At 42.2% G+C, this 18797-nt stretch overlaps 1 protein-coding gene across 1 annotated transcript; it reads left to right on the top strand.

Annotated features, from left to right (window-relative positions):
* The first annotated feature begins 5301 nt into the window (after window positions 1-5301).
* FBXO5 (F-box protein 5) lies at window positions 5302-16589 on the top strand. Its single transcript, XM_056126252.1, has 5 exons — window positions 5302-5404; window positions 10804-11521; window positions 13179-13269; window positions 14349-14528; window positions 15918-16589. Exons 1-5 carry the CDS (start codon window positions 5302-5304, stop codon window positions 16167-16169), a joined length of 1344 nt encoding a protein of 447 aa, XP_055982227.1. The 3' UTR covers window positions 16170-16589.
* The last annotated feature ends 2208 nt before the right edge of the window (window positions 16590-18797 follow it).

The following is an 18797-nucleotide window of genomic DNA, read 5'->3' on the forward strand; positions in this document are numbered from 1 at the left end:
CAGTGACACAGTGATTCAGAGACCCAGTTAATCATATTTCCCTGCTTCTCTGAAATTTTACCTACTTGTGAATGACAGCACAGCAGTTTGTGTTAAGTAAGCCACATCCAAGTGAGGGTCGCTAGTGGTGCATCTGCCAATGTCAGTATGTTAAGCCAGAATCCAGTGAAGGATCACACATGGAAGTTGATGGCTCTATTTAAATCTCCATTAATCTACAGCCTACACATGATACACACACATTTACCAATGGCTGTATTGAATTTCCATAACGTATACACATTCCGCCCCATAGACACTATTGAACATCTATTTAAGATCAGATTATTACATCATTTAACTTGTTGCACACATCTTAGTATTTATTACAAACTGAAAGTGAAGCTTTAAGATTTGCCTGGTTTTCAAATACTGTCTCTCTAGTAGCTGAGTGTTTTTGTGATTAAGCCCTATTTCAAACCCAAGGTGCTTTGTTGAAGTGTATGACTTTCTAAAGTGTCCAATAAAGATAAACCTTGTGAATCAAGGACTTACAGTTGAAATTTAGTGTAAAGCTAAATCAGGACAATCTTTCCACCAGTATTTTTGTTAAGGTTTAAGAAAAAAATGTTGCTACCTTTTTTCCATGTGAATCTTGATTATAAAAAGCTCTTTTCAGGTTTGAGATAACTCTACACTATAAAGAATTGGTCCAGGAGAGAAGGAAAAGTTCAAGAATGTCTGCTTCAGGCTACAGAACTGTAAAGGAAGGACACTTGTATTGAGAGCAACAGAGTACAGAAGTGGGCTTCGTTTATCAATAGGAGATACCACCTGTTTTGTATACGCATGCCCCCCTCTGCAGGAAATAATATTGAACAAAGACAACTAGAACATGGCAGCTAGCCAATAAAGTAAGAACAGCTGGAAGTAATGCTTTGAAGTTTTTTAAGCATGTGGGAACTAAGGAACCTACCACTTGAGAATTAATAAGTGCCAAATTCAGTCCTTGAATCATGGCAGAATTTCCAGAAACAAAACTAGTTCTCAGGGTCACGTGATTACAATGTTAGTTTGCAGATAATCAGTTTATTGTCATCGTCCACGTTTGGTAGAATTAACAGCAGTCTGAATTCTGAGAACATACACTACATAAATTCACAGCCATATTACTATGAAATGTTTTCTCTTAGGCCAAACTTTTTTTTTTTTTTTGTCTTTTTGGTCACACCCAGCAATGCTGACTCTGCACTCAGGAATTACTTCTGGTGGTGCTCAGGGGACCATATAAGATGCCAGGAAAGTACCCGAGTCAGCTGCATATAAGACAGACAAACTCCCAACCCTCTGTAGTATCACTCCAGCCCTTTAAGCCAAACTTTAATATCCCGATTTCCTTGACAGTCCCTGCTTGTGCTGATTTGCAAAGTAATTTTATATTACCAAATTATTCCCTTTCATTAATTGTAAAGGGTATTAATAGGAAAACCATTCATGACAATATACCATAGACTTTAATACAAAGAGAATTCCTCTCCTCTTAAATACTTTTTCATGAAAAGGATTCAAGTAGAATGAACACAGCTCTCAGTGAACTGTGTGGTGCGAAACTTAATGTTTGTTCGACATAACAAATACCAGCATAGGGCCTAATGCAAACTTAGGTCTCCCACCCCTTAGGAGGAGTTGGGAATCACGGAGAACCCTGGAGCAGTGCTTAGTAGGCATGGAGACCCCACCAGCTATTCACCAGGTTGTAGGCTCAATGTAAGAGCCCAGCGATGCATTGCTGCTGGGACCCGACAGTGGCAGGAATATGCAGAGCATCTCCATGGTGCTCAGCTGCACCCTGAGACACCCAGGGGACCATGTGATGCCGACGCCATAGAGCACATGCCCATTTAATCCCTATACCATCCCTGGCCCCTCTCTCCACCATTTTATACTTTCCTTTTAGGTCTTTCAGAAAAAAAAATCCCATTGGCAGGTTAATACTATATTTCTCGTTTCCTTTACATAGGTAAAAAGTTTTAAAAGTGGAACTAGAGATTGTGCAGGGTGTCCGATGTTGAATTTCATTCATTTCATTCTGTAAATAAGAGCTACTAAAACTATTTATTCTACCCTGACTCATTTTCTATACCCTCACTCCCTACCTCTTGGGGGTAAAGGTGTGAGAAAAGCAGTAATGAAGGTAGACAAGAAACATCAAATTCTGGGGCTGGAGCGATAGCACAGCGGGTAGGGCATTTGCCTTGCACGCGGCTGACCAGGGTTCGATCCCCGACATTCCATATGGTCCCCCAAGCACCGCCAGGAATAATTTCTGAGTGCAAAGCTAGGAGTAACCCCTGAGCATTGCTGGGTATGACCCAAAAAGAAAAAAAAAAGATCAAATTCTAAGCTTCCTCTTCACTAGAATATCATTGCTACTTAGGAAAAAAAATCATATTACCTACACGATTTTACCAGTACAAATTCAGATATGAGGAAATAGTCTTTCTGACACTTGTATCTGAATGAGCAGGGCTCCTACTTCATTCAATAACTTGCATTCTTAGGTATCAAATGCAACTTTGGGAAAGGGTAGAGCAACATCATTTTGGGATGACAACTATTTACTAGTGCTCTTTGTAGCTCCTTGCACAGGAAGTTCACTGGTCTTGGTTATAACTATGCATTATCACTGCTACCTGCCTTTGCCAATGCTACAGTCTGCCTGTAACCCACTTCAGGGTCCAACCTAAACTTTCCCTTGGCAGAATTAATTGCTCTTCATTACTGTCACCATATTTTAGTACTTTTATGACTACATTTATGGCAAGGTCATAAAGTCATGTTTTGTAGCTGTATGATAAGGAAACGGCAAGGGGTGGGATCTTAGTCCAAAGCCTCAGACAACTTCTCCAGGAGATTTTAAGTGAGTCATTATGCCCCTACTGCTCGTTCTTTCCCATATCTTATATTCCCCCTTATCCTACAGAAATGCGAATTTCTTCCCATTAATATATAAACTTGTATGTCGATTTGTTTTGGGACCAGAGAGATAGTGCAGCAACTAAGGCACCTGGCTCAGCCCCAGCTGATCCCGGCTCATCCCTAGCACAGCATATGGTCCGAGCACAGGGCCAGGAGTAAGCCCTGAGCACAGCCAAGTATGGCCTAAAATCCAAAAGAGTTTTTCCACCCATTACTTGCAAGACCCAGGCTACGGTGTGCGTGACACATGAGTGGGGTTCTAACAATATTATTAAAACCCCTATGCAGGGGCCAGAGTGATAGCACAGTGGGTAGGGTGTTTGCCTTGCACGCGGCCGACCTGGGTTCAATCCCAGCATCCCATATCGTCCCCCAATCACCACCGGGAGTAATTTCCTGAGTGCAGAGCCAGGAGTAACTCCTGAGCATCGCTGGGTGTGATCCAAAAAGGAAAAACCTCTATGCAAAAAGCCAGAACATATACCATAATTATATATCAAGATGCCATCCATCCTGCACTGAAGTAACTCACCCCAGTTGGCAGTGCCTTATATTAGCAACTGGAGCACTTACTATACACACATTCTTTTTTTTTTCACTGCGGAAAAACAAGGAGAAACTGAAAAAAAAGACAGAAATTAGCACTAATTGAAATTTACATCCTGCGATTTCTCTCAGCATCAGCATGCTTGTGGAATAACTTACTCACTTAAAAACACCTTATTTCAGGACTAGTCTCTTGCACTTGACCCCTTAAGTAAAAGCAAATACCAGCTTGCTCTTCAAGCCCATGTTCTCCCATGAACAAATAACTGGATTTTTGTCTCTGCTTGCTTTTTTTTAAATTTTTTTTTCTGCTTGCTTTTTAAAGCAATTCTCTATTCCTTTTCTTCTCCCACCTCTCATCTAAGTTTCATTCAATAAATGCTGAGTCGGGGCTTCAGCTAAGAGTGAGGAATGGAGGGGCTCGAGAGATAGCACAGCGGGGAGGGCGTTTGCCTTGCACGAAGCCGACTGGGGTTCGATTCCCAGCATCCCACATGGTCCCCTGAGCACCGCCAGGAGAGACTCTTGAGTGCAGCGTCTGTGCATCATCACATGAGCTCTATGCAGCAACCACTGACACTTGGTAAAGTGACTGTCAAGTTGACAGGTATGTGGGTGGGAGTGGGGGTGTGGGAGGGTATGTGCGATCACTGGTGGAGGGAAGTTGACACACGTGGAGAGATTAGTGCTGAATAACTGCCTAAAACACAAATATTAGTAACTGTAACTCATGGCTCTTTAATAAAATTTAAAAAAATAAAACTATCCTGCGTCGCTAAAAAAGAAAAAGAAAAAAAACCCAAGACTGCACATCCCTTACAAAGCAAATGTGATTGAACTGCAGGTTAAGTCACAAATCAATGACCCTTACAAGGAAAAAAAAAATGGAAAAAAAAAAAGCAAACGCATGCCTTCTACCTCCTCCCGCGCCGGAAGGCCCCCAAAAGACGCGGTTCAGCTCTCCCGCCACCGAGCTGGAAGGTACCACCCTAGGCGGGTCAGGAGATACGTGGATCCACCCAGCACGCCCGGCACGCCCGCATCCCTCCCATCCCCTCCCGGGCAGAAGCGCGGGGGCTCCAGTACGCAGGCGTCAACCCGCCAAGCGCCCCCGCCACTGCGCCTGCGCATTTGCAGGGGGGGGTCGGAGGGAGAGCGAGAAGCGCGCCTAAATCCTAGAGAGGCGGGCTCTCGCGGGCTGGGGGGTGGGCGCGTCTTCCGGGAGGTCCGGACGCCCAGCGGCGCACCAAACTCGCACCGAGATGACCGGGAAAGCGGGGCTACGCTCGGTAGCCATCGGAGATGGGACAGAAGCCGGAGCTGCGTCCAGGATGAAGTGGACACCCCGGGACGGCCGATATCCGAGGCGGCGGAGTGGACCGAGGCGGGTGTGCTGCGCAGGCGCGGTAGGCTCCCTCCACGTGGGGCCGGGCCGCGGCTCCCCGCGCTCCGAGCTCCCACCTCCGGCCCCGCCCCGGCTTCAGCATCTTTCCGGTGGCCCGGAGCCGGCCGGCAGGAAGGGAGGGTGGGCTCTGCGGCTTGGCCCCGCCCCGCTCGCCTCCCATTGGCTGTGCGGGAAGGAGGGCCCTCGCACCGCCTTCCCATTGGGACGCGCTTGAGAGCGGCGCATCCCATTGGTCGGGGCGGATTTGGGCACCAAATTCAAAGATTTTAAAAGTACCCAGCTGGCGCCTTTTAGCCGATCTTCGCTCCAGCGCGCCGGGCTTGCTCGCGGGTCGGCCGCACCCGCTGCTCCTCCTCCGCTCTCACCTGAGGCGGACCCCGCTGGCCACGGGCATGAGCCGCTACCCCTGCTCCTCACGGCTTCCCTCCTGCGCCTGCTCCCGTCGCCACAGCCACAGCGCCCTGACAGCCTCCGCGGCCCGGCGGCCCTCCGAGAGTGAGTGAAGGGAGCGGGGCGCGCGCGTCCAGCAGCCGACCGCCGGCTGAGGGGGGATTTGAGGGGGGACTTGAGGGGACCGAGGACCCACGCCGCGTGGCGCGTCGGGGCGGCTGAGGCGGTTTCGGGACCCCGAGTGAGAAGGAGGGATGGATGGGGCTGAGGGGAGGATGAGGGGGACGGGGAAGCTGAGGCGCACGGGAAGCTGAGGCGGGAAGGCGCGCCGGGGGTCGCGCCTGGAGACCCCGCGGGGTGGCGGTGTCCCCTGTCGCCTGTGAGAGAGAGAGTGGTCGCCTCCCCCGCGCCAGAGCCCCTTCCCCCACCCGGGCCTCACTGACAGGGCCCGCGGGACCCCGACTCTGGCCCGGGATTGGGGGGCTGCCCCATCCTTCCCTGACCACGCGGAGCCTCCCCCCCTTTCCCTGCTAGGACCCCCCCACTCTCGGGGGTCCTGCGGCGAGGCGGTGACCCCCGCGTGTGAGCGCCACAGCGCGGGTGGCGGGCGCGGGAGATCCAGCTCGCGCTTATCTCCCGCCTCCACCTCCCGCCCGCGCCCTCCGGGGCCACCGCCGCGCCGACCCCTCGGGTCTCCCGCCAAAAAAAAAAAAGGCTGGGACGACCCCCACTCACCCCACTCGGGCAGGATGTCTGTCTGCCCCTCAGAAACCGGCGCTTTTCCTTCTATTTTAACCCCCCTCAGTTGCCCCTTGGTGTCAGCGCCTGGAGGTGGCCTCCGGGCGGGAGGGAAAATTCCTTTTTTTTTTTTTTTATTTGTACCCCCGCCCGGGATTCTGGCCCGCCTTGGACGGGGTTCCGGGGAATTGGGTTTTGCAGAAATGGTCGATGTCCCTTTGTATCTTCTTCAGTTTGGCGGGCGGGATGGAAGCCCAAAGGGAGACATTCTTTTTTTTCCTCATCTCGGTGTCTCTCCCTCTTCTCAGAGAGATGCGGAATGCATGCAGGTTCACCTCAACTCCCCCAACAAGGACAATCCCCCCCCCCCCCCAACACACACACACACACACACACACACCGATTTTCAGAGTTAGCCATTAGGGGCTGTAAAGGTTTGGTGACTTCCCTGTGGAAAGACATCCAGAGGGCACGAGAGGGAGGTCATTTTACCCTGACTGGATTTGGAGTGTTCAAAGCCCATTTCTTCAGAGATCCTGAGTCGTGGAGGACCTCTGTGAAATTCTGAAGCTCGGTGAATCACTCAGAAGCCCCCCCTGGATAGTTGGATTTCAGTTCTTTTCCCTCGTCTTTATTCCACAGAGACAATATTTTTCTCTCAGCTCCTTGCAGTTTCTTTGCTTTCTGAATGGGAGGAAATGAAGGCGATTGCATCCAGAATCTTTTTGAAAGGGGGCTTTTCTAAAATTTTCCCCCTAGGTTTTTGCAGTTTCAAGGTCACACAGGCCTTGGGCCTCTCAGACTCCTACTGTTGGGCACATGGTGGGTCTTGGTGAAATTGAAGGTTGTGGAATTTAGCAATGGGATCTCGCTGTAAAGATTTTTCAACAGGGTGGACTATTTCACTGTGGGGGTTTTTGGGGGGTTTTGCTTTTTTTTTTTTTTTTTTTTGAGTTCAGACCCATTGATGCTCAGTCAGGGGTTACTCTGACTCTGCACTCAGGAATTAATTTTGGCAGTACTTGCGTGACCATATGGGATACCAGGGATTGAGCCTTGGTGGGCCAGATGCAAGGCAAACTTCCTGCCTGCTGTACTATTGCTCTGACACCATCAATTTTTTTTTTTAATGATGTCTCTTTGGAAAGCTGGATGAAAAGTTGAACTTTGTCCAGCTGACCCCTTTACCAGTACACAGCCCAAGTTTTTAATCATTGATTGGAAAGGGGTGTATGATATTCCAAGATCTCCAAGCTACTTTAGAGGAAGGATTTGCCTTTGGATCTGATTCCTCTGAAAACTATGATACTTGCTTCTAGTGGAATATGTTTGACTGCTTTAATAAAAGTCCTTGATGTGTTGTACAAAGGGAAGCACATTTGAATTAAACCAGTTTTACTACAGGCTAATCAGTATAATTAAGAGTCTAGTACCTACATCTTTTTTTTTTTTTTTGCATAAAGGACCTCAAAACGCCTCTCTAAGAAAAACCAATAAATTTTTCATCTTCCAATCTGCCTATTTCAGTTCGTGGCCTATAGTCCATGAGTGGTGCTTGAGTGGAAAGTGGAGTGGAAAAGGAGACTGCACAGGAAGCCGTTCCATGGTGCGCTCACTCTACTACCTAGACTCCACTGTTTCAACACAGCAGTTTCCCTTAAGTACACAGTTTTGAGATGTGGAGACAACGCTCCCACAGACTTGGGGAGCGCCTACAGCCATCCACACACTATGACATTTTTCTTTTCTCATCAATATTATAAAGTTAAAGGAAAGGGTGTTGTTTGAGTTCCTGTTGCAAAAGGCTATGGAGGGATGTGGGTTAATGTGATGAAATGTCTGTGGATTAACACCTATCTCTGCCAGTATTTAGTCCACATTTATTTTCTTGCCCCCATGTATGGATGAGAAGATTAAGAATTCTTTAACTTATTGAGATTCCTCCAGCTCAGCAAATGACATCATACCTTAGATGTTTGAGATTTGACCTCTGTTGGATAGAGAGGGGGAGGAGGGGATATTGGTTTGGGGAACCACACCCAACAGTGCTCAGGGATTACTCCTGGCTCTGTGCTCAAGGATCACTCCTGATAATGTTTAGGGGATTGTGGGTGCCAGGGATCAAACTCAGGTTGGCTGTGTGCTGTTAGTATCACTCCGGCCCTTAAAATCCAATATTCTTTATTTTGTAGACTGATATATATCAACCTGGGGGGTATATGATGAAAAACAGGACATTGGGAACTAAAATAGACCAGGAAAATAGGGCAGAGCCACAGGAAGGTTACAAGGTCTCAGAAATGGTAGGGAAAGGTTGAGAAATGCTCCAATATACTTTTATCTTCCCCTGGCTCACTAACATGTCTTTCTATTCCTTGAACACTTGACATGTGTCCTGTATTTCCTTTTGCTTAGAAGGTAATTTCACCCAAAAAATCTGATTTCTTGTCCTCCACCCTGTCCTATGTAGTCATTAAATAAATGAAGTTGCAGGGCTAAAATCGTAACCCTTGTCTTACTGATTCAAGGGGTCAAGGAAACACATGTCCTCTCCTTTTCAAGGTAATATAGGCCAGTACTATTAATATCGACATTTCTCAGACTGGCAACATTTAGTTTGGTTATTGGAAATCACTGAGTTCCTTGAAAGAGTGGAAGAGTGGAACTAGCCTTTGGCACTCTACTTTCATCTTAAAGCACATTTCCTCCTTTTACATTTTAAAGCTAAATCTATTAAGCAGCAAGCAGCTTTGGGACTAATGAGAATAGTTCAAATTCCTGGAGGAAGTATTGGTTCTATTTAAGGTGATCCTAGAACATTGTTTAGAGTCAGAAAATAAATAATAGACAAATAAATAATAAGACAAAATATTAGAAGTATGTTGGATGGACCTGGATTTATAACACTTTCTGGCTGTTGGGTTCACATCCTTCAGTTGAAATGCTTGCAGAGACTCTAGGATTTGCAGATAACAGGTCTGTTAGGGTCATGTTTGCAATCAAGGGAGGGGCAAGAGATTTGAATTTGTTACCATGTTACCATACGCTTGGAAGACTGGCATTCTAAACCCCTGCACTTTTCCAGTCTCCAAAATTCTTTTTTTCCTCTAACAATCTTGTTCAGAGGAAGAGATTCTGTAGAATATTTTTCCAGTAACTTATTAAGAGGAGCAAAGAAAGACTGCCATTGGAAAGAAAGTTCCTACCATACAACTTGAGACCTCTTCCTTTTAGCCACTTGAACAAAAGGTGTGTCTTTGTTAGTGACATCCACTTATTTTTTTTTCAATCCTTAGTCTTTACTTAAGGCAAAATAAAAATAAACTCAGAAGATTTTCATTCTTTTGAGTAGAAGTAAACCACTGAATTGGTCAATTTAGGTTGGAATCTGTATTTGTCTTTTTAGTCCTGGATCTCTTTGTGGGGCCACACCTAGTAGTTCTCAGGATCTACTTCTTGCTTCATGCCCAGAAGTGACCCTTGGTAGTTCTAGAGGGAACTGTATGTCATATGGATTTTACTGGGTTTGCCACATGTAAAGCAGGAGCACTCTCTGGTGGCCCTAGGCGTTGGAATTTCAAGAATTTGCCTTTAAGGCTGGTTTCTATCAAGGTATTCTTTTGACTTAAAGGTTTTGCTCTAAGTAAAAATGATAGAAATTAATATGGATAGTTTGCCAATATTTAATGTAGGCTGAATGTACTGAATGGTTCATATACTTACTGTACTAATTAGTATTGTGATTAGTTGACATTTGGTTTAAGTACAGGAGAGTACATCTGATGCATGTGAGGACCACACTTAACCAGGCAGTTAAGACTTCCTGGATTTTGCTACTGTCTTATTATCTCAGTATTCATACTCTGCCTTAGTCTTACACTCAGTAATGTTTAGCATGTTTCCTAAGCCCATGTGCTGTATTCCTTGTCAGAACTGTGCCTTTAATTTACCTGTCAGTGAAAGCTCTTATAGAACCTTTCCTGCCTCAATCCTAATCTTTTAAAGTAGTGGTTCTCTGCAGAGGAATGAATGAAATATGTTTGCTACTGACTGCCTTTCTATTCACTCACTCCCAATCACTATTTGGCAATGACTGCAGTCGGACTCATTTTATAATTGCCCAGTCTAGGGTACTAGTACTGCTGATGGTATGAAATCATGAAGTGAATTGAGACCACTGAAATTCTTAATGGTGCCAAGACATACCCCAATAACAAAGAAGTGTTTGGTCCAAACTGTCAGTGGTGCATGGACATTATATCATAATTTTTCTAAAGTATTGGGAAGACAGGTGGAGGTTGGGGATAGATTTTTTTTTTATTAAGCTTAAGTTTGAATCAGTAATGTAGTCTCTATAGACTACAGTTCTAGTTCTCCTTGTATAGATCTGAAAGTAATCCATTCTGCAGCACCCTTTCCAGAATGAGAAATAAATGCTATTTATAAGATTAGAGTAATTTTTCTCATATCTTAGTCATTAAGCTTGGATAATTCCATCAATGGGGCAGTACAGTGGGTAGGACACTTGGCTTGCACATGACCGTCCTGGTTCAGTCTCCTAAGCACCACCAGGAGTAAGCTCTGGGCAATGCTGCGTGTGACCCAAACCCCCACGAAAATGACAGTTTAATAACAGCTAAGTGGGTAAGTACTAAAATATACCACTAATACAATACAAAGTATTTCTATTACTCCAATTTAAGAAGTGTGGCCGTGTGGAACTTATTTTCCATTAATAAGTAAATGTGTTCTCTCTTTTTTTGTAGATAGTAAAGAAGAAAGCTCCCCTCTTTCAGTCACCATGAAGTGTGGTTTTAACTGTAAACATGTTCATTCTGGACTTAAACTGGTAAAATCTGATGATGGTGGAAAACTGGTTTCCTGCAGTCCTTCGTCTTTGGAAGGTTCCAATAAGGAATGCATTAAAGACTGCAAAAGGTTATCTGATATTGTATCACCAATTGTGAGGAATTCCAGAACTATAGAACCTGAAACTGAAAACAAATTCCTGTATAACAAGGAAAATGAACATGTGCAACAAATATTTAATAGTTCAAATGTAGTAGAACTGGAAACTAGTGGAACCTATGAAGACAGTGGCTATTCTTCATTTTCCCAGCAAAGTGACCTCAGTGAACATGATGAAGGTACCTTGCCCCTGGAGGAAAATTTCACTGAAAGTCCACAATCTTGTCTACTACATACCCAAAGCCCTGACCAATATCCCAACAAAAATTTGCTGCCAGCTCTTCATTTTGCAAAAGTAGTTTGTTCAACATTAAAGAAGAATGCCAAAAGAAATTCCAAAATAGACCGAGAGAAGATGAAGGAACTTATATCCTGTGGAAATAATAGACTACAGAATATAATTGGTCGGAAAATGGGCCTAGACTGTGTAGATATTCTCAGTGAACTCTTCCGCAGGGGACTTCGACATCTCTTAAAATATGTTTTAACCCAGCTCAATGATATGGACTTAATCAAGTAAGTATTGCTACTTGAAATGTTTCAGTGTGGTCTTAATCATTTTTTGTTAAATACCTCAGCACCACCAACTGATGCAAAAATAGTAGGTTGCATTGAGGTATTCATTGTTGCCTTTTCGTTGAAGAATTTTGCCATTTGTGCCACTGAGATAAAGATAAGCTTGGGGGCACACCTTTGGTGGACGGGAATCAGAGAAACAGGGCCCAGGGCTGGTTGGTAGTCTGTTTATTTATTTACTTCTTCCCAATTTACTCCTATCTCTCCCTTAGAGCACAATCCAGCACAATTGTAGTCATAGTTTGGATTGTAGCCCCAGTAATCATAGTTCCACCATCCTGGTCTCCTCAGACCTCAAAGTCCTCTACTCCTCTTACCCTAGCAGCATAATTATATAGAAATCTGAATTGTGGGTGTACACATAGGTGGGATTGAACATTGTCATAACAGCAGAGGTGAAGCCATTCCTTCAGGGGAAGTTTTAGGGGATTAACTCAAAGACAAAAACACATTTGAGGGAGGGTTCAGCACTCCAGATTACTAGGAGATTGCTCAAGGGCCAGATTCCATCCAGGATCTATTGCTTTATCCTTTCCTCAGCTAGTAATCCATTTAAACAATCATAGTAAGTTTACGATATTCCTAGTCATTTTGTATGGACATAGTAAGAGATATTAAAATTAAAGGTTGGCTCTTCCTGGGGACATAGAGAGATCAATCGATCTCGCTATATATTCCAGACTACAGTCTCAGGCCAGGTTAGTTTTTCCTAAGCCCAGCACGTTCCTTATTCAGTTACTTCTTTTTGGGTCCTCATGACAGAGTTTGTTCCATGACCATGCTCTTATTATATTATGGTGCTTAGTTTATCTCCCTTCGATGCCAGGGTAGTTTACAGCTTGCCCTGGGTCCATCCATTCCCTTTGTTGGGACCCTGCTTTGGGAGTGCTAGGAACTTTGGGCCACTGAGGCTTAAGTCAAGTAAATATGGATGCCCAGGAGTAAATATTTATTTCAAACTTCACATTTAAGCTATCATTTTTACATTTGTTGTAAGAGAGCCGATTTTCTAGTGTACAAGTCTAGTGGGTATTGTGACTTGTAAAATGTTAATGTCTAAAGTGATTTCTTTTTTAAGCCTTTTACCAATGTGACAGCTACCTATCCTTGACAGTGATGAAAATATAGAGACTGGTAATGGGTTTCATTATGACCTTTTCTTGTCCCTCTTACCTAATTCCCTTTGTTCCAACAATGAAATTCAGGATGAGCTAAAAATACAATTTTGCTGAGTATGGGTTGATTCAGTTGGATGTCATTTTTGGCTTTCTTAAAACTTAAGGCAGTTTTTGTAAAAGGCATTCATTGTATTTATAAAATAAGTATGAGTTTTTATTGGTTAACTAAAGTTACTAATGGTAATTTACATAACAGGTTTTCCACTTTATATAATGAATTCTAAAAATGAAATTGGTTTTTACTGATAGCAGTGTCTCCAGATGTACTTGAGGATTCTGAAATAAAGAACCCCAAGCCTCTATTTCAGACCAGCTTAATTCCAAGAAGTATTTCAAAAGTACAGAACAATTTTTGCACTGTTTCTTTTGTATGTTCCTCTTAACTTTTTGTAAATTTTAATTTATAATTTACTTTCCAGTGTATCTAAAGTGAGCACAACTTGGAAGAAGATTCTAGAAGATGATAAGGCAGTGTTGCAGTTGTATAATAAAGCAGTACAAAGAGTTGCTGTAAGTCTTTGCCATTGATGTTTTCTAGTACATAGAACTAGAAAGAACTGATTCTGGAGGCCCCAGGCCTAAGCACCTTCACATTGAGCCATCCAGCTCAGTTGGCAGAGCGTCCCTTCGTATCCGTCATTTATTTCTTGGTGTTCCCCTAAAAATGGAATGTTCAGAAAGTATAAAAGGGAAAATTACTACTTTGGGGGATTGACCATCTATTTGTAGCCATTTATATGTACTTTTTCAGTTATCAGATAAATAGTAAATTCCCAACATGCTGGAGAGTAATCTTTATGTCGGGCTGGAGCGATAGTACAGCGGTTAGGGCATTTGCCTTGCACGCAGCGGAGCCGGGCAACCCAGGTTCAATTCATCCACCCTTCTCGGAAAGCCCGGCAAGCTACCGAGAGTATCTCGCCCACACTACAAAACCTGGCAAGCTCCCTGTGGCATATTCGATATGCCAAACACAGTAACAAGTCACACAATGGAGATGTTACTGGGCCCGCTTGAGCAAATCAATGAACAATGGGAGGACAGTGACAGTAGATGAATTTACTCTTCAATGTTTCTGAAAAAAATCAAAATCTATATAATTTTAGATATAAGAAAAAAAATCTGTTCATACCTAAGTTGGACATACTAAGTCCATTTTTATATTACTGCTTAAATTTACAGAAATAATGCTTATATTCTCTAACTTCATTTTCTTTATTAATAAACTGATATTTACAGAAACTTCTAATCTGAAAGGTGGTTTTGAGTATATTCATGGCTTTATGGCAGTTAACATTGTCTGTTACCACCTACTGGTGGTAGGAAGACTGAGTTTTTACATGTGTGAAATACTCTGTAGACTAAACTTGTCAACTTGTGACTTCCTAAAATTTTTGGTTTTCATTTTTTTAAGACTTACTAGGTTTTAAATGGCTGGGTGTGATTTTTTAAGGCATGTGTAGATAAATGACACGTAGAAATCCTTTACATTATACTTTTTTCACATGTATAAATAATCAAAATGCCTGATTGCAAAGGAAAGTATTTTGGTCCTATTAAAATTGTATAAAATTGTATATTTTAATTAGGAGAAGAAGATTAAATTTTCATCACAAGCCTTCACAAGAGAGTATACTGTGATCAGAGCTGCGTTAGCTTCTGTTCAAAAATCAGCTGTCCAGATTCCACAAAAAGATTCTGGAACCAAGTTATCCAATTCAGTTGGTCAGAAAAGTTCTACTTACAGTCGACACAATGAATTCTCTGAGGTAATTTTTAATCAATAAATTTGAAACATGGGACATTTGTTGTTAAAGTGGTTGGGGGTATGATATAGGGAATTCGGTTGGTATAATTGGAACTATAATTTGAACTGTTGTTGGTGGTAACTTTCTGTCCCCATTTTTTTTCTCAGAAATAATGGAAACTAAGAAACAATTCACCCATCATAGGGGCTAAAGTAATAGTATAAATGTATAGACACTTTGGTTGCACGCAGCCAACCCAGGTTCAATCCTGAGCACCCTGTGCCCACCTGTAATAAGACCTGAGTACTGCTGGATGTGGCCCAAAAACAAACCAAAAAACCACCACCACCACCCCCACCCTAATTAGGCAAATACTAATAGGTGTCCTTTAGTGTTGGAAATAATAAATAACATTTGACATTGTTCATGGAGCGATAGCACAGCAGGTAGGGCGTTCGCCTTACACGCGGCCAACATGGCCAACCCGAGTTCGATTCCTCCGCCCCTCTCGGAGAGCCCGGCAAGCTACCGAGAGTATTCGATATGCCAGACACAGTAACAACAAAGTCTCCAATGGAGACATTACTGGGCCCGCTCCAGCAAATTGACGATGGAAACACAGTAGATGCAATTTTTAAAACCCTGTTGGTTTTGCAATGGAGATAGAATAATGTTGTGGGTAAGATGCCTGGCTTGTATGCATCGGATTATGGTTTAATTCCTGGCGCCCCATAAGGTCCCTGAGCACAGCCAGGTGTGGCCTAACAACCCCTCTCTCCCCAAAAATTAAAAAAAAAAAAAAAACCTTGTTAACTGTTTAAAAATGCAGTTTTATGATCCGGGGGTTGCATCTGATACTGTTTAGGGACTAATGCAGGCTAAATGCCTGCCCAGGATCTTAGAGGTGGAGACTGGGGGACCTGAGTTTCCCATGTCCAAAGCATGTGCTTTCATTCCTTAGAGCAGTTTCCCTGGTCTAAAACTGTATTTTTGTAGGTATTTATCTACTATTATGTACTTAATAGAAAAAAAAAGAACAATTTCAGTTATAGTTGTAGGATGGAAGGTGATTGCATGAAACCAAAATATAAGAGTAAATGACGTCTAAGTGGTACTAGGAAGACTTCACAGAAAAATAATTTTAGATATAAGAAAAAATTTGATACTTAGGTATTGCTAGGTAATAACAAGAATTTGATACTTAGGTATTGCTAGGTAATAACATTCATGAAGTAAAAGTAGTATTTCCTGCTACAAGTCACTTGCCTTTGACTTAAGTTCCTTGGGTGTAGAAGTTATCTCGTATGTGACTTTACAGTTTTCTTATAGGTGATGGGAAAGGCTTAAAAATGTTACATTTTTAAACTACATTCTTCCCATACTGTAACCTGTTTATGGTTTTCCTTCTAGGTTGCCAAGACTTTGAAAAAGACTGAAAGCCTTAAAGCCTGTGTTCGCTGTCATGCACCTGCAAAATATGATTGCTATTTACAACGAGCAACCTGCAAGCGAGAAGGCTGTGGATTTGATTATTGTACAAGGTGTTTGTGTGATTATCATACCGCCAAAGACTGTTCAAATAGCAAACCTCTAAAAGCCAGTTACAAAATGGGTCCTCTGCCTGGTACTAAAATAAGCAAGAAGAATTTAAGACGATTGTGACCTCCTATTAAGTTTTATCTGATCATGAAGATTAGTTCAAAAATGTTAGATTTTAATTTTTAAAACATTAAAATGTGATCTTCAGCTATGTTGAAGTCAATCTAAAACATGGGATTATTTTTCCTAAGTATTTTTCAGTATACTGAAAAGGTTAAAAATTCTCAAACCAAATTTAATATTTAAAGAAGGGGAAAACTAGTTATTTGATATATTTGTGATTAAGAGGGAAAAGTAAAACTAATTAAACTTTATGATAAAAAGAATGCCATATAATTTTATCTAGATGTTCTTAAATATAAACTTTATTCCCCATTTGAGGTCTATTTGCCATTCCAACTGAATATCAAGTTATGGATGTTAAATGTCTGTCACATAATTTTCAGTGTTTGTATGATTTCCTTTATAAAAACCCTTTGTGAAAGCTTGTTTTGCTTATCTGTGAAACTTTTTAATGTTATCTATGTGTGTAAATATTTTTGTATTTTTTTATGTCAAAGTGTGTGTCTTTTATATGTGGGCATAATAAAAGTGAATTTTCATTTTGTTTTGAATAAAATGTATTATAAACTTAAATAATGTGAACCTTTTATTTTTTAAAATATTTGATTACATTTCATATTCAAACACCAATCTCACTACCATATTTCAGATGTTTCCATCCTGAACCCCAACCCTGGCCCCAAAGCTGAACCAAAACAATTTCTTTTGTATTGTTTGTTATGAAATATCGCTGAAAATGCTCCCAAAAAGTTTCCTTAGAGGAAAGAGTGAAGATTGTTGTAGTTCACCCAGGGGCCATTAAGCCCTTCTATATCACTAACATGTTAAAGCTTGAGACTTGCGTGCTTAAATATATACATATTTGTATCTGCAAAACAGTATTTCTCTCTAAGATTCATTGCCTACTACTTTATTTTTTAAATTTTATTTAATTTTTATTAGTGAAACACCATGAGGTTTTTGTGCTTGGGTTTCAATTATATTTGATCATCGCCTGCTACTTTAAACCCATCAAATGTGTTGCATTACTCTTGGAATATGAGTAATGTGAGGTATGAGTTGTCGCGGGGTTCAGAAGTTCACTTCTGGGTGAGGCTATGCCCAAGTGTGTGGAAAGCAGCCTTGAGAATAGCAGCAGTTCTGGAGGTTTTCAGCAGCAGTTCCTTGAGGCAGGGAAGAGTCTCACCCACCGCCCTCTAGGGCACCCCAAATGAAACAGCCTTGAGGTCTGATGGCATAGTTACATCGAGTGTCCTATTACGCTCCCTTCCAGGAGAGCAACGTGACTTTATATGTAAAAGATGTCTGTTGTCTGCTGGATAGGTGAAACTCCACTAACCCACTCCAATGTCTTAGTTAAGGAATTGGTTCCTTAACTAAGCATCTCAAGATTATTAAATAAAAGTCCCCTTAAACTAAGAACTGCTATTGTGTCAGATCATAACAGTATTAAACCTTGTGATAAATTAAGGCCATTCTCCAAATTAGAAAAATAGTGAAATGTTGTCTCTGACTATATTTTACAGTAATAATAACTAATTTCTATTATTTATTTTATTCTAAACTTGAATGTTTTATTCATGGAAAATTGAGGCTATTCTAATGATTTTTAAATTTTTTGCGTAGCACAGTGGTAGGATGTTTGCTTTGCACGCAGCCAACATGGCCAACCGGAGTTCGATTCCTCCGCCCCTCTCGGAGAGCCAGGCAAGCTACCGAGAGTATCTCGCCCGCACGGCAGAGCCTGGCAAGCCACCCATGATGTATTTGATATGCCAAACACAGTAACAACAAAATCTCCAATGGAGACGTTACTGGGCCTGTTCCAGCAAATCGATGAATAACGGGAGGGCCTTTACCTTTACCTTTACCTTTTAAATTTTTTGATTGAATACCCATGAAATAGACCATTTACAAAGCTGTTGTTGAATGAGTTTCAGTCATACAATGGTCCAAAACCTACCCATCTAATCTTAGAGGGAAGGCTCTCAGTTTTTCCCCACTGAGGATGATGCTTGCTGTAGGCTTGTGATAGATGGCTTTAACTATATTGAGGAAAGTCCCCTCTATACCCATTTTGGCGAGGGTTTTCATCATAAACAGGTGCTGGATCTTTTCAAATGCTTTCTCTGCATCTATTGATAGGATCGTGTGATTTTTATCTTTTGTTGGTTGATATGATGGATTATGCTGATTGATTTCCGAATGTTAAACCATCCTTGTATCCCCGGGATGAATCCCATTTGGTCATGGTTTATGATCTTTTTGATGAGTTGTTGAATTCTATTTGCTAGTATTTTGTTGAGAATCTTCGCATCCATGTTCATCAGGTATATCGGCAAGGATTTCTTGTGGTGCCTTTGTTTCCTTTTGATATTAGATAGATATGGGCTTCATAGAAACTGTTTGGGAGAGTTTCTGTTTCTTCAGTTTCCTGGAAAAACTTGAGAACTGACAATAGGTCCTCTTAAATGTTTGGAAAAATTCGCTAGTGAATCCATCTGGTCCTGGGCTTTTGTTTTTGGGAAGACTTTTGATTACAGTTTCAATTTCCTTGATATTAATAGGTCGATTCAGTCACTCTAGATCTTCTTGATTCAGCCTTGGGAGATTATAGGAATCCAGGAA

The sequence above is a fragment of the Sorex fumeus genome, unplaced genomic scaffold (assembly GCF_029834395.1).
Source record: "Sorex fumeus unplaced genomic scaffold, SorFum_2.1 ptg000061l, whole genome shotgun sequence".
Classification (NCBI taxonomy): Eukaryota; Metazoa; Chordata; class Mammalia; order Eulipotyphla; family Soricidae; genus Sorex; species Sorex fumeus.

What these genes read in the sequence shown, in the direction of transcription:
- FBXO5 (XM_056126252.1), top strand. Translation starts at nt 5,302, where the DNA reads ATGAGCCGCTACCCCTGCTCCTCACGGCTTCCCTCCTGCGCCTGCTCC. An exon ending in GGCCCGGCGGCCCTCCGAGA is followed by an intron (nt 5,405 to 10,803) that starts GTGAGTGAAGGG and finishes CTTTTTTTGTAG; the next exon opens with ATAGTAAAGAAGAAAGCTCC. An exon ending in AAGCAGTACAAAGAGTTGCT is followed by an intron (nt 13,270 to 14,348) that starts GTAAGTCTTTGC and finishes TATTTTAATTAG; the next exon opens with GAGAAGAAGATTAAATTTTC.